Raw genomic sequence first — 13,021 nt, forward strand, 5'->3', positions numbered from 1 at the left:
TCTCTATGAAATTGCACTCACCAGTTTTTAAGAACCAATAGTCTTCCACTTTGAACTTTTTTGGACACCAAATATCACCGTAATCTTTCTCTTTTGCATGCCCTTCTAACTCTGGATCTTCTTGTGATACTGTAAGTGATGTACTAACTTTGGAAAGAAGAGCAATGGTCCCTGTGACATTGAAAGAAAAGTCAATCAAATTCCATTTTGCTATAAAAATATTCCTATCTAATTTTACAGAACAATAGCTTAAGACTATTACAAATACATGTAATTAATTTATTCTAAAAAAGAATTCAAATTATTTATATTGGATAAGAATCTACACTCTAGGGTCAGGTTATTATAAAGTACCTATGTATATATATAAATTCCTGTACTAACAATTATTTGAAACACATTAATTATAACCTAATAGCTGAGTTAGGTTGAGCTCAGGAGTTAAAAATACATAGAAGACTTCAAAAACAGAGGTTCAAAATAAATTATATAGATAAAAAAATAATACACCCGAGTCAGTATGATCTACACATTTTGTAGAACATACAAATTCAGCACAGAAGATTTGAAGATCATATTTAGAAAAAAAAACACTTCTACTTCCAGACTGCTGTCCTCGGTAAAAAGTATTGCATAATTCAATATTTATTGGTAAGAAAACTATGACCTATGGTTCTATTTTACCACAAACAAAAATTGGCCCACAGTTGCTGATTTCAATCAATGTAAGTAATGAATTGAATGCACTAATGTTTTCGGAACATATATTCATTACAACACACTGTCTTTTTCATTCTTTTTTCTTCCCCTAATTTAATTTGAATTTTACTTAAGTTACATCTTCTCTACAACAGGGATGGGATCCACTTTTATAAAAACATAGACAGTCCTCTTCAAATAAGCTATGTTTTGCATCTTTCTCTTGCACATCATATTTTGAGCTATGTTGAATACTCAGATAATCACCATTATCGCAGGCCATGATCTGGCTTGTTTCAGCTCTTCTCTCAGTTCACCCAGAGGAAAACCTATTTATTTCTCTGAAACCTTCAATTCTTGTTTCTGGTAGCTATTCTAGGATTTTACTATGTAGTTCTTCCTGCTTACTTTTCCCTTAACAACCTTCTTCAGCAGACTGTTTCTTCTAAATATGTTTTCAGAATAGGCCTTCTTTCTTCTTATTACCTTTCAGAACCCCTTCATTGGCTCGTTCATCCTCTTCATCTTTCTCATTCCCCTGTAGCACCACATTTCTAAGGATTCAAATCTTTTCTTTTCTGCTGATATGGTTGTTCTTACATGACAGCCACAGAGAAAAATTCTTCAGTTACATGTTTTTTCTACATTAATCTTCCCTCATTTATCAACGGAATATATCCGGTTACCCACAAATTATGCATATTTGATACTGTGGAATTTGTTAATATTTTATCAACGATTGTGGCATTAAAGGATTTCAATTATTTTACAGCTAAAAAAAAACAAATTATGACAGTATGAGGTGTACTTTGACACCTCATTTTTATATTAATTAAATTTTACTGAGTGTCTGCGATACACCTAGCCCAGTCCCCTCGGAAAATGCAAATTAGTGACATTATAGGATCTGGATGGTTTCTGTAAAAATACCTTCTAGGCAGGGATTTTCTCCCCTCCCTTTGAAGTAGAATATAATACACTCTTTCCTTATTTTTTTTATATCGGCAAGGTCAAATTAGGAAATGGAACATTGCATATCCTCTCAAATTTGTTAACTATATTTATCGCCTGTTTCAATTATCAAGAGCATTTATTGGCTACATCAACATTTGTTCTACCAAAAAGTAAGTTCTTCAGAGTGTAACAACATAAACAGTTTATTTCGATAAATCAAACAGCCTTGGTTTGAAAGTTGGTTTGAGTTTTAAAAATTTCAACTACAAGAATACATAAATCTATCAAAGCAATTAGAGTTCACAATATGGACATGCCGTAGCATGTTGATATTTTACGTTTTATTACAGAAAACATTTCAATTAAATAGAGCAAAAATTGTTCCCATTTACAATAAATGCAAGTATAAAATTTTAACTATGAAAAAATTCTTGGTTGGCTATCTTTTCAATGATCCACAAAAAAATCACCGACCAAATGGCAAAATTCTGCAGTCATAGTAGCTAAAAGTGTAATGAAGTAAGGGTATATAAAAATCAGAAAGTATAAATAAGAAATAAAAATGTGATAGAAAGATTTTTAAGTCAAACTTAGAAATTTTAAATAGTTCATTATGGTGTTTATTTCATAATTTGCAACTTCCCTATTTCCACAAAAGTTTCTATCAATCCAATGGCATTAAAATTTTGACATTTAACGATGGGTGACCAAGAACATAGCTGTAAAATGCTGTCAAAGCTTTCATTGCCTCAGTTGCAGAAGGTGCTATGGCACAATGAAAACTCAACTTTCTTCCACATCCCTTATTTAATTCCTGGAAAGGACTTTGGCTTCACCATTCTGCCGATAATGAGAAGCCTCAGATTTTCTGTTCCACTCATGTTAGCCCCTAGCATCACAATTGCCCTTTAATTGCTTCCTTTTCCCACATGACATTTTTCACCCTTAAATGTCAATGCCTTTTCAGGTAAATATTTGAAAAAAGACCCATTTTGTCTGCATGAACACATTATCTGCACTATACACTTTTAAGAGTTCTGGTAGCACTAAATCTTGGTCATCGTTAGAGTCAGCCTCACAAACATTTACACTCTCTATGGAAATGATCTAATGTTCTTTTCAGCAATCTATGTTTGATTTTTAAAGTTATCAAGCCATCTCAAACATGTCTGGAATGTTTGAATGCCCATTTCCTTGACAAATTTCTCTGCTTGTTGTCAAACTCAAGAAAAAGATGGCCCTTCTAAAAGGAATGCTCCAATCAATTGGCTGCCAGAAGGGAGTCTGCATTAAAGATGTTTAAGATCATTCCTTAAGCTGAGAAAATTATGGAGACTGATTTTTGGGATTTGCAAAGAATAATCTTCATTAACTTCATTATTAGACCATTTGAATACTTAGCTGCAGGAAAAATATCCACGATTGGCCCACAATAAAGAACTTTCCCATCAAAACAATGTACTAACTTACTCCTTTGCAGCTGTAGCCACAAAATTGATGGAGTTACAAACCCATCTCATTCCTCATCCCCATATACTCCCAACTTGGTTCCCTTGGACAACTACCTGTACTCCAATGTGAGGAGGTGCCTGGTGGGAAGGAGATTTTACTATACGAAAGCAAATGCCTATTTTGCAAAGTTGGGACAATCACATTATTCGGAAGGAATCAACAAATTGGAGAAGCATTGGAAAAAATGTGTGAGCCTAAATGGAGGCTCTTGAAAAATAAAATGGTTTATCCAAAAAAATTGTTTAGGTTTCATTTCACCATAAGTATTTCAAACCACCCTCATAAATTATGTCTATTTCCCTATTTTATTATCACAATATTATTCCACTTTATAAATACATATAAGAAAACAGTGACCTATGCTTGCATTGATGGAGTTCGATTGGGCATTGCCACTTTTATTCCCTTTGATGAGTCACTATTTTATGTTACGATGTACAGTGCAGATTAGTACTATTTGCAGTAATATGAAGAGGAAATGCCTTACTTTTAAGCTGAGATAATATAAACTATACTATGTGCAACTACAGGAAATTATTTTCTATTTTATAACAAATGATAGGTGGTTGCTACAAGGTATGCCTTACAGTTTTATCAAAAAGAATAAAATAAAATATTAGCTATGATTGCTGTGTGTTAATATAATCTTGGTAAAAAAAGAATAGGAGTGATTCTCGACATTACTGCATTTAAAAATACAGCAAATTGGAATTGACTTTGAATTGAATTGAAAAATTGTTACATTTTATGGACTAGGCCACACAAACATCACACAAATATAGCAAGGATAAATTTTAGGTACTTAAACATAAAACCAAGAGTATTTTTGATACAAAAGGCTTTTACTGACAGCACTCAGCACTTTCCTGCTATCATTTTTGTGCATTACGCTCATTATACCCACATAAATATTTCTATCTATTTTAAAGAATTACACTAGATAGGTAAACACTTGAAATAAATTTCTAAACAAAATGAAAGATGATACAAAAAACCGGGGTTTCTCCCAAAATGATAATCCAAAAACAGCTAAAAAAAGCTTTGCAAGACATAAGTGAATGCCCATTAGAATAATGCAACAAGAAACTTTCAATTCACATGGAACTGGGTATCTGAAATGCCTAAAAGTAATACTGGGAGATAGCCAAGAAGTTCGTTTGCAATGAAAAAAGGAAAATTATCACTTGTCGTGCATCCCAAAATAGCATTAAGACGCAGACATGATATACATTTACAATAAGGTCCAACGCTGTAATTTCAAAATCAATAATGAAGATCGTGTAGAAGAGATTATCAGATTATCTAAGAATTGATAATACTTGGCATCAGCCTACTCACCAGGAAACACGGTAAGCCTTAGGTCAGATATAATGACTTCCACCTGGGGACCTGTTCCCTCAGGGGTCGATCCAGCCAAAGTAAGCTGACAAGGACTCAGAACCTAAGTTATGAACAAAAAATAGAGAAAAAACAAAGGTTTATTTGATTTATTGTATTCATTTTCAAAAGCAAATTAGGAAAAAATATCCATAAATATGAAATGCCTTAAGAAAATGTCAAACATACTAACAAACACACAAATTTTAACTGGGTTAAACCAAAATGCCTTTCCTATACTAAAATAAAAATTTAGTAATGGAAGGTATTTCAATGGTATTTTATTATTTTGCATATGCACACATTGAGGAAAAATGAGTATTGCATTAATCATGTGATAAAAATGAAATAAATATCAAACTGATGAACAGATGTAGGGGAGAACAAATGGGGAGAATAAGCTTCCTTCTTATGTTGCCTTTCTAATTGTAACCTCATTACTGCTATGGCATCATGGATAGCTCTCACTTTCTTGAACCTAAATTAATCATCCTGTGAATAATTATTGGCTCTCCTCTTCATCCCCTTATTGATGATTTAAAGTGCCACCTTAGCTTCAAGTGAAATTAAAGGTAATTTTTAAAGTCATCACATACAGCTCTCTTACCCTTTTTTGAGATGTTAACTAACATTGACCTCATCAAATCTTCCAGCCAGATTCCCACCTTATTAATTCAGTGAATGCGTTGATAAAAGCTTATCCTTTTTCCTAAACCATATTCCCCTACCTACCTGCTATCCCTTCTTTTGCCTATCACTATGAAATATTTCCTCAAGGGAAACTCGCAGTTATTCCCTCTAATTGGCTTTATGCCCTATTTCTTCCTCTCTATGGTGGTTATTTTTACTTTTTATTATGGCTAATATTTAGACCTGAATAGTAACCAACTTCATTGGTTCAGCTTTTACGTATATGAGGGTAGGCTTAAAACTAATGCACACATGTTTGTAGAGCACAAACAAAATTACCTTCAGAAGTACACCTGGTGGTATGTGGATGTAACATTCCCCTCAATACGCATGCACAGGTTTGAGGTTGTTTCATACATCCAGTGTATTTTGAGAAGCGGAAGTTTGGAGACATGTTTTAGTGCTATGTCAACGTGAGTTAAACAGTCACTTCAGTATACGAGCAGTATATGAACAGTATATGAGTGTGCTGCCGTGATACTAAGGTTGAAAAAAACTTGCTTAGGTTTACTACTTGCCGATATATCGCCCAGTCCGTGTTTCAGCACTTCTAAATAGCCTTAGTGATTCTATTCAGATTATATTTAACAGTAAAATTAGCAACCTAATAATTTTTGGTGATTTCAACACTGATTTGTTTCATACTTCTGCACAGTGTGATGAATTAGTAACTCTATTTAATTTCTTTGGCTTACCAGTAGTTAATAAGGACCCAACAAGAGTATCCTCACACTCATCTACTCTTCTTGACCTGGTTGTATGTAAGTTACCAATGAACGTGATTGCATGTGAGACTGTCCTTCATCAACTCTCGGACCACTTTACTCTTGACATTGGACTGAAGTTGGATGTCCTTGGCTCTAGTGAGCCTACTCATATCAGTCAACGATTTTCTAATCCTACAAACATTGAGGAATTCTTGACGTGCCTCACAGAAGAGCTGTGGGGGGACAACACTCTTGAGTTTGATGCTAAATTTCATCATTCCCTCAACAAGTTTGTAATGATATACAGGGTCTGTACAATAAGTATCGGGACTGGTTCCAAAAATCAAAATTTATAGCAGTTATCATTACAATTACTTAATAATCTTCAAAACACATTCTTTCTGCATTGATACACTTAGTTTGGCGCGTCTATCACTCGTCAAAAGCCCACAGGAAATCAGTTTCCGGAATACTGTTGAGAGCCTTTGTCGTCACCACATGAAAAGCCTCAATGGAGTCGAACCGATATCCTTTGAGCTCCTTTTGAGCTATCCTTTGAGGTAATAACATTGTCAAGAAAATCTTCGTCTTCCTGGACGCAGTCCAAAATTTCTTGCAAAATTTCCACCCGCGGCAATTTTTGTTCCTCGTTCAAGACTTCCGGCACCAGCTTCGAACACTTTCCTCATCGCAAGATTCTCTGTTACAATGGTGTGGAAGGTTCCGACTGAAAGGCTGGTCTATTCACTGACAAGGGCGATGGTTAAATGCCTTTCAGAGTCCAAAACCTTTTTCACTTAGGCCAGCTGAGCATCGGTTCGAGCGGTCATCGGGCATCTGATGCGGTGCTCATCTTTGACGAACTCCTGGCCTTCCTTAAACATTTTGTGCCACTCAAAAACTCTTGTGCGACTTAGGGCATCATCCACCCCTCCTGTGCCTTGGCAGCCCCCTTACTGAGGGACTCTCTTTCATCAGGCTCCTACCCTTCGACTTAACTGCCATAGGTGACCCTGGTAGGACTAATTACCATTGCTACAGCCAGCACCACAGTGCTGGGGGTCAGCAGAACGCACAAACCCTCCTACCGCATCAAGGTCATAGTTTATGGGGAGATTGAAAAATACCTTTACGATATGAAAGATCTTGTGCTTTCCCAGTGTATCTGTTGAGTGAAATCCTCTCTGGTATTCCACGGGTTAGTGTCACCATTGCTGTTCACGTTTCGAAAATCAACTCAATCATCATCTTCAGGGCTACTGAATGATATTCCATCAATTTTTGCCCCATATATAGTATATGTTTTCCTGGAATAAGGCATCTCATGACTGGCCTGCAGACCAACTTTCATCATGGCATCTCCTGATTGGCCAAGCATTTTTCCTGCTTCCTGATATGCATTTTAGACTAGGCCTCGCGGTGTTACATAATTGAAAAACTGAATTCTTATTCAAATTCTTCTTTTTAAGGCAGATCTCAATAGCCTCTTTGACCAACTGATCCCATATCAATGCAAGGGGCAAAGTATTTATGCCTCATCCCATTTAAAGGCATGATCTTGGCTGAAGCTGTGTTCAGTGAAAGCTGATTTTTCCAATTGTCCCAATCTCAGGTACCTTTTGTGTACTTTCATTTGAGTTTCAATTGTGCGGTTTCACCTACATAAACCTCACCACAGTCACAGGGTATCTGATATACCCCAGGGGTCTTGAGGATAATCGAGTCCTTCACGTTGACCAGCTGGTGCCTAACTTTGGCCGGTGGTACTTAGGATGAAAGTTGGTCCACAGACCAATCAGGAGACACCTGATCCCAAGAAAAACATATATGTACCAGACTAAAATTGGCAAAATGGCATTCAGAAACCCTGGGACAATGACAGATTCGGTTTTTGAAATGTCGGCAGCAATGGAAACACTAAGCCAGCGGAAAACCCAAGAGGATTTCACTCAACCAGTACAATTCTTTCTGATAAAAATATAGCATACATTACCTGCATTTTCTGGTCACTAAACTATTTGTCAGCTATAGATATCTATGCTAACTTTTCATAGAGGTAGGCACCAAAATGTTTTCTTGAAAAATTTATTTGCTAATATTTACAATACAATGAGGATCATTTTTATACATACCTCAACAGCTGACCTTCCTCCATGATGAGGATTATACTGACAGGAAAGTAGTTTCAAATCTTCCACAGATCCACTTAAAGTCCAGTGGTCAGCATTTGCTCTATATTTCAGCTCACTTTCACCCTAAAAAAGCAGAAACGTCATCGCATTTGAAAAATAATGAATGAGATACTTTTGGTATCATCAACCAATATGTGTTAAATCACTACTTGAATTATTAACTTAAAAATCATTTACTCTTGCTGCTGACTTGTTTAAATAACCAAGATATTTGAAAATTATAGAAGGGAAGGGATTTTCATCATTTACTTATCTTCTGTGGTATAACCTCCACCTCTTACAACCCCTCTTGCAAGAGGCTACTGCTACAGCTTTCAAAACCCACCTTACATGAGCTGGACTTCTCATTCATTTACCAAATCCACTGACTCAACATAAGAGATTAATTAAAAATATGTTTACAACTGACGGTAAGTTATAATTAATAGGTGAGCCCTCCTTTCCTTGAGGGAGGAGAAGTCATTAAGTTGGAGAGCCTACAACATTACTTACCAAAGAAAAATTTATAGTAAGTTTAGTCAATCAATGCTGTATCTATTAGAATTATATTCATTATTATTTCATGTCAACTATTGCCCTAGCAAAAATAAGTTGTGAATTTCGGAGGAATTGGAATATTGTTGTGAAAAATAAATAGCTATTCAAGAAGTTACCAAATAATATCTAAATATCTAATAGCTATTTGCTATGAAAATTTGTAGACTAACATCATTTCCAATATTTTTTTTAAATGTCTTCCATACATTTTTGAACATAGGTATTGCAGAAAATAAGACCAGATGTTTCATGACTCATCATGGCAGAACTTAAAGGAAGTTTCTTCTTATGCAAGACTATTTGCTATACAGATCACTAATACCTGAAAGAGAACCATGATACACCACTCTCCTTACCATAAATACAATTTGCATGCTAGACTTGTGTGCATCTTCCTTCACTTCAATTTTTTTCTAATGCTTACTTAACAATTCTTTTCCGAATTATTTCTATTTTTTTATATCTTTTTCATCTGCCATCATTTGCATCTTTTCTTTCTATCATCCTTCATACTCCTTTTTTTAGAATGTTCTATCAACATCCTCCATTTGTGAGGGGAATTTTTGGTTGGCAATATTTAAAAACTAAATTTTTTATTAAAATATATAAATGGCAGAGAAGGGAGCTAAGCAGAAATTTTAGAGAAAAATAAGGGCAAGACCAACACACAGCATGAGAGTAATATTGAATTGGAAACATTTACTAAGTTTTGAAAGTGAAAATATAAATTGCATTGTAATGAGTTACGATTCAAGTAAATCTCATGCAATAAATTAATTATCTACATACCCTAAGGCAGTAATGGATACAAAGGGAAACAATAAAAACTATAAAATAGCATATGAAATTATGCAAAGGAATAACTGAAATTAAATTTAAAATACTTCGCCTTTCCACATAGGTTTATGTGGAAAGGCGAAGTATTTTAAATTTAATTTCAATATGAAGAATTTCCACCAAGTGACGCCAGAAACTGTTTCATTTATCAAAGGAATAACATTTAGTTTATGCTAGTAAATGTTGATGTGAGCAGGAGGAATATTATAATGCACTACACATCCTCCATTGCGGAGTACTTTTGCAACTCTTCCTTCCATTGCTTCTCCTCTCCCCTCCGCCTAATAATACCTTCCATGCACCCTTCCCCTACATCATGTCTGGTTTTATGCAAGAGCGTGGCATCAAGTTTTGCCATGTCTATAACCAAAATTCAGTAAGAAAGTCAATAAATTAAACAATCTATGAACTACATGGAATATGTGATTGCAAAATTGCTAACCTGTAATATTAGAGCTTCAGTGTCAATATTGCTGGTGTCTGCAATCAAAACAATATCAGGCCTTTCAATTTTCAGGTTAAGGTGAATTGATCCTGTGCTAGGTTCTTGTGCTTTAGGAGGAGTTGTTTGTGAAATATTTGCTAAATCTGGAGCTGGCAATTCTTCTTGCTTTTTCTCTGAACCCGCAAAAAAGGCACCCACCTCAGCCAGATATGGTAGGCAGACCACCATTTCAAAACCGAAGATGCGAACATCGGCTGAAAGAATACAAATTAAGTTTTTATCAAAATGTGAAACTCAAAAAGAGTTAATAACATTGCTACATTTGCCAAGGCCATTAAAAAATATTCTGACATTAAGCAAACATACAAGGCTGTCCCAAAAGTAGTAACACTGAGTCAATTTAAAAAAAATGTACGGCCAGAATTGATACTTTCACTCAGAAGTCTTTGAAGTAACACCCTTGCACGTCCACCCTACTGTCAGTGGGTTTTTCACGCCTTGTACTCCTGCGGGAAGGCGGTGACCAGAATGCTAACACTTCCACTGAGAATGGTAACACTTCCACTGAGCCATGGTGACAGCCTTTCAGTATGGATTTGAGCCAGGGGAAGAGAAGAAGTCTGATGGGACATTATCTAAAAAATTTGGATCCTTACTCCTCTGGATCCCCATGCGAGTTTCCTGTTGTTTGTTCGATAGCACTCACAGCACCAACTTTGAACACCCTTTCTCATGCCCATGTTTTCAGTCACAAGTCGATCTACATAACTTTTAGGAATTTCAAGTTCATCAGAAAATATGCAAACACTTAATCTGCAATCTCTGTCCACCAAAGCCTTGACTCAGGAAATATTTTCGTCACTTCTTGAGGTTGAAGGGCGTCCTGAATGTTAGGAGTCTTTGATATCTTCTCTACCCTACTGAAACAACTTTTACCACTCAAAAAAACCCGATCTACTCATGGCATTATCAATATTAGCTGCATTGAGCATGCCATGAGTCTATTTCCCAGTTTCACGCAAAATTTGATGGGGTAGCACTTCCAATAACTGGTTCATGACGGAGCATATCGAGGTCACATTATAAAGGTTTCGCAAATGAATGATCTACACTCCACAAAGGCTGGGAGCCAACTTCCACTGACCTACAGCTTTTCCTCAGACTCTCCTCCCTCAAACCCAGCCAGAGATATCGCCACCTGTCCATCCGTCGATCCGAGAAAAAATAAATCCTACTACCTTTGGGACAGACCTTGTATGAACATCAATGTGACTAAGAAGAAACACATTAATGGCTGCTCATTTGCACATTGTAAAACTCATGCTTTGGTAAATAAAATTTATCTCTCATGGTATTTGAGCTCTCAATTTAAAAATTTTGTCATGTTAATTCAGTTCAGAAAATCACTGCTCCTTCAAGACACCAGCGATAACCCATAAAATTGACAGAATCCCAAATATCAAAATTCTTAATGAATTGACAAAATTAGATCATTTCTAATACAATAACATGGCATAATTATGATTTCATTACACTTTCATTTCATAATTAATATTTTAGGAATATAGGAAAATCAAATAATTGCAAACCGAATATATCATCACTCTAGGAATATAGGAAAATCAAATAATTGCATACCGAATATATCATCACTCTTCTTACGAACTGTAATGTCAATCACGCCTTTTGGCATTTCACTGGCAATTCGTTGAAAAGAAGCACCTGCACACAGCAGGCGGACAATAGCACCTCTCTCTTTGCGAGAGTCCTCCATCAGACAGTGCATGAGCCTCAAGGAAAGGGATGCTGAAGAGTCAGAAAATACACAGCCACGAATAGACATTACGCCAAATTCTAATGAAGCAAGACCATTTTCTGAACCTTCCTGAATTGGAGAAGAAAAAAGATCACTATACTTGACCACCTTACCTGAAATTATCAATTATTCTTCATTACCAATGCATTTCATTTAAAAATTCAACACAAGAACTTCAAGATTATTAGATTATTGCAAGATGTCTTCCTATACGATGCCATGTAATTTCCAGATAGTGTAAAAGTTGAAACGTGTGTCTTGAAATTGGTGGATGATGCAACTGTTACGAACAACTTCTAATTTTTCAAGAAGGCACACATGAGATGGTAACATTAAATAAAACATAGGCTATCCTCATTAAATGTATTGCAAGTTTCACACCAGTAAAAACTATGCAATTGACATTATTGATTAAATTTAAATGGGAGTGCTAAGGGAATATCAAACATATAATGTCAATCAGAGAGTTGAATAGGATAAAAATCTATTTCTACATGTTGCATTACAAATGGTTCTCACCTGTTTGTTCTCTCCTCTAAGTAGATCAATTTTAAGGCTATCCATCACTATTGCCAATCTCATTGACAATAAAGGAATTGGTGAAGTATCTCCAGAATCACCTAGATTTTCTGTTGCAGTCAAATCTCCTCCCGCTTCTACAGCTGTTATTCCTAGAGATAGAATAATCAACTAAATTCAAATCAATGAAATTTAATAACAAAATAAGAACACCATATGTATTTAAAGCATGTAGCCTAAAGTACCTAAAAAAATGATTTTAATACTACTGTGTGCGAGTGTCATTTTTGCATATAAATGATCTGTGTTTATCAAAGCATGAGAAATTTGAGGATTTGATAATGCATGGAGTCTCTGTATCTCAAATATTGGACTTGCCTTACCAAGACAAGCAGGGCAATATTTTCACTTGTTCTGTTGTTTTTATTATTATTTTATTATATTTAAAAAAATCTGGTTAACAGCATTTATTCCTCAAATTTCATAGTAGGTCAATAAAAATACAGTAAAACGTCAAATTAACATACTCCAAATTTATGCAATATTCTTAGAGTCCAGCCAGCTCTCATTATGCAACATTGCAAAAATTTACAACTTTGAACAATATACTTGGGTCTTCCAGTTCAATAAAATTTTCATTTCTCAATTCCTTAATGCAACATTGTAATAATTCTGCAAAATCATTTATTTCCTGATGTAATTCTATAATATTCCTTGCGTCCATGAGTTAATCGAT

At 35.3% G+C, this 13,021-nt stretch overlaps 1 protein-coding gene across 2 annotated transcripts in view; it reads right to left on the reverse strand.

Moving 5' to 3' along the window:
- Window positions 1-13,021, reverse strand: part of Vps13 (vacuolar protein sorting 13C) — a 136,054-nt gene that overhangs the window by 68,294 nt on the left and 54,739 nt on the right. For both annotated transcript variants that reach the window (XM_071588676.1, XM_071588677.1), the window contains 6 exons: window positions 12,286-12,437; window positions 11,589-11,835; window positions 9,948-10,204; window positions 8,072-8,194; window positions 4,504-4,606; window positions 22-171 (listed from right to left, as the gene is read on the reverse strand). In XM_071588676.1, the coding sequence (XP_071444777.1) occupies window positions 22-171; window positions 4,504-4,606; window positions 8,072-8,194; window positions 9,948-10,204; window positions 11,589-11,835; window positions 12,286-12,437 (1,032 nt within the window). The remainder of the gene's footprint in view (window positions 1-21; window positions 172-4,503; window positions 4,607-8,071; window positions 8,195-9,947; window positions 10,205-11,588; window positions 11,836-12,285; window positions 12,438-13,021) is intronic.

The sequence above is a fragment of the Hetaerina americana genome, unplaced genomic scaffold (assembly GCF_022747635.1).
Source record: "Hetaerina americana unplaced genomic scaffold, ioHetAmer1.1.p SCAF_3, whole genome shotgun sequence".
NCBI lineage: Eukaryota > Metazoa > Arthropoda > Insecta > Odonata > Calopterygidae > Hetaerina > Hetaerina americana.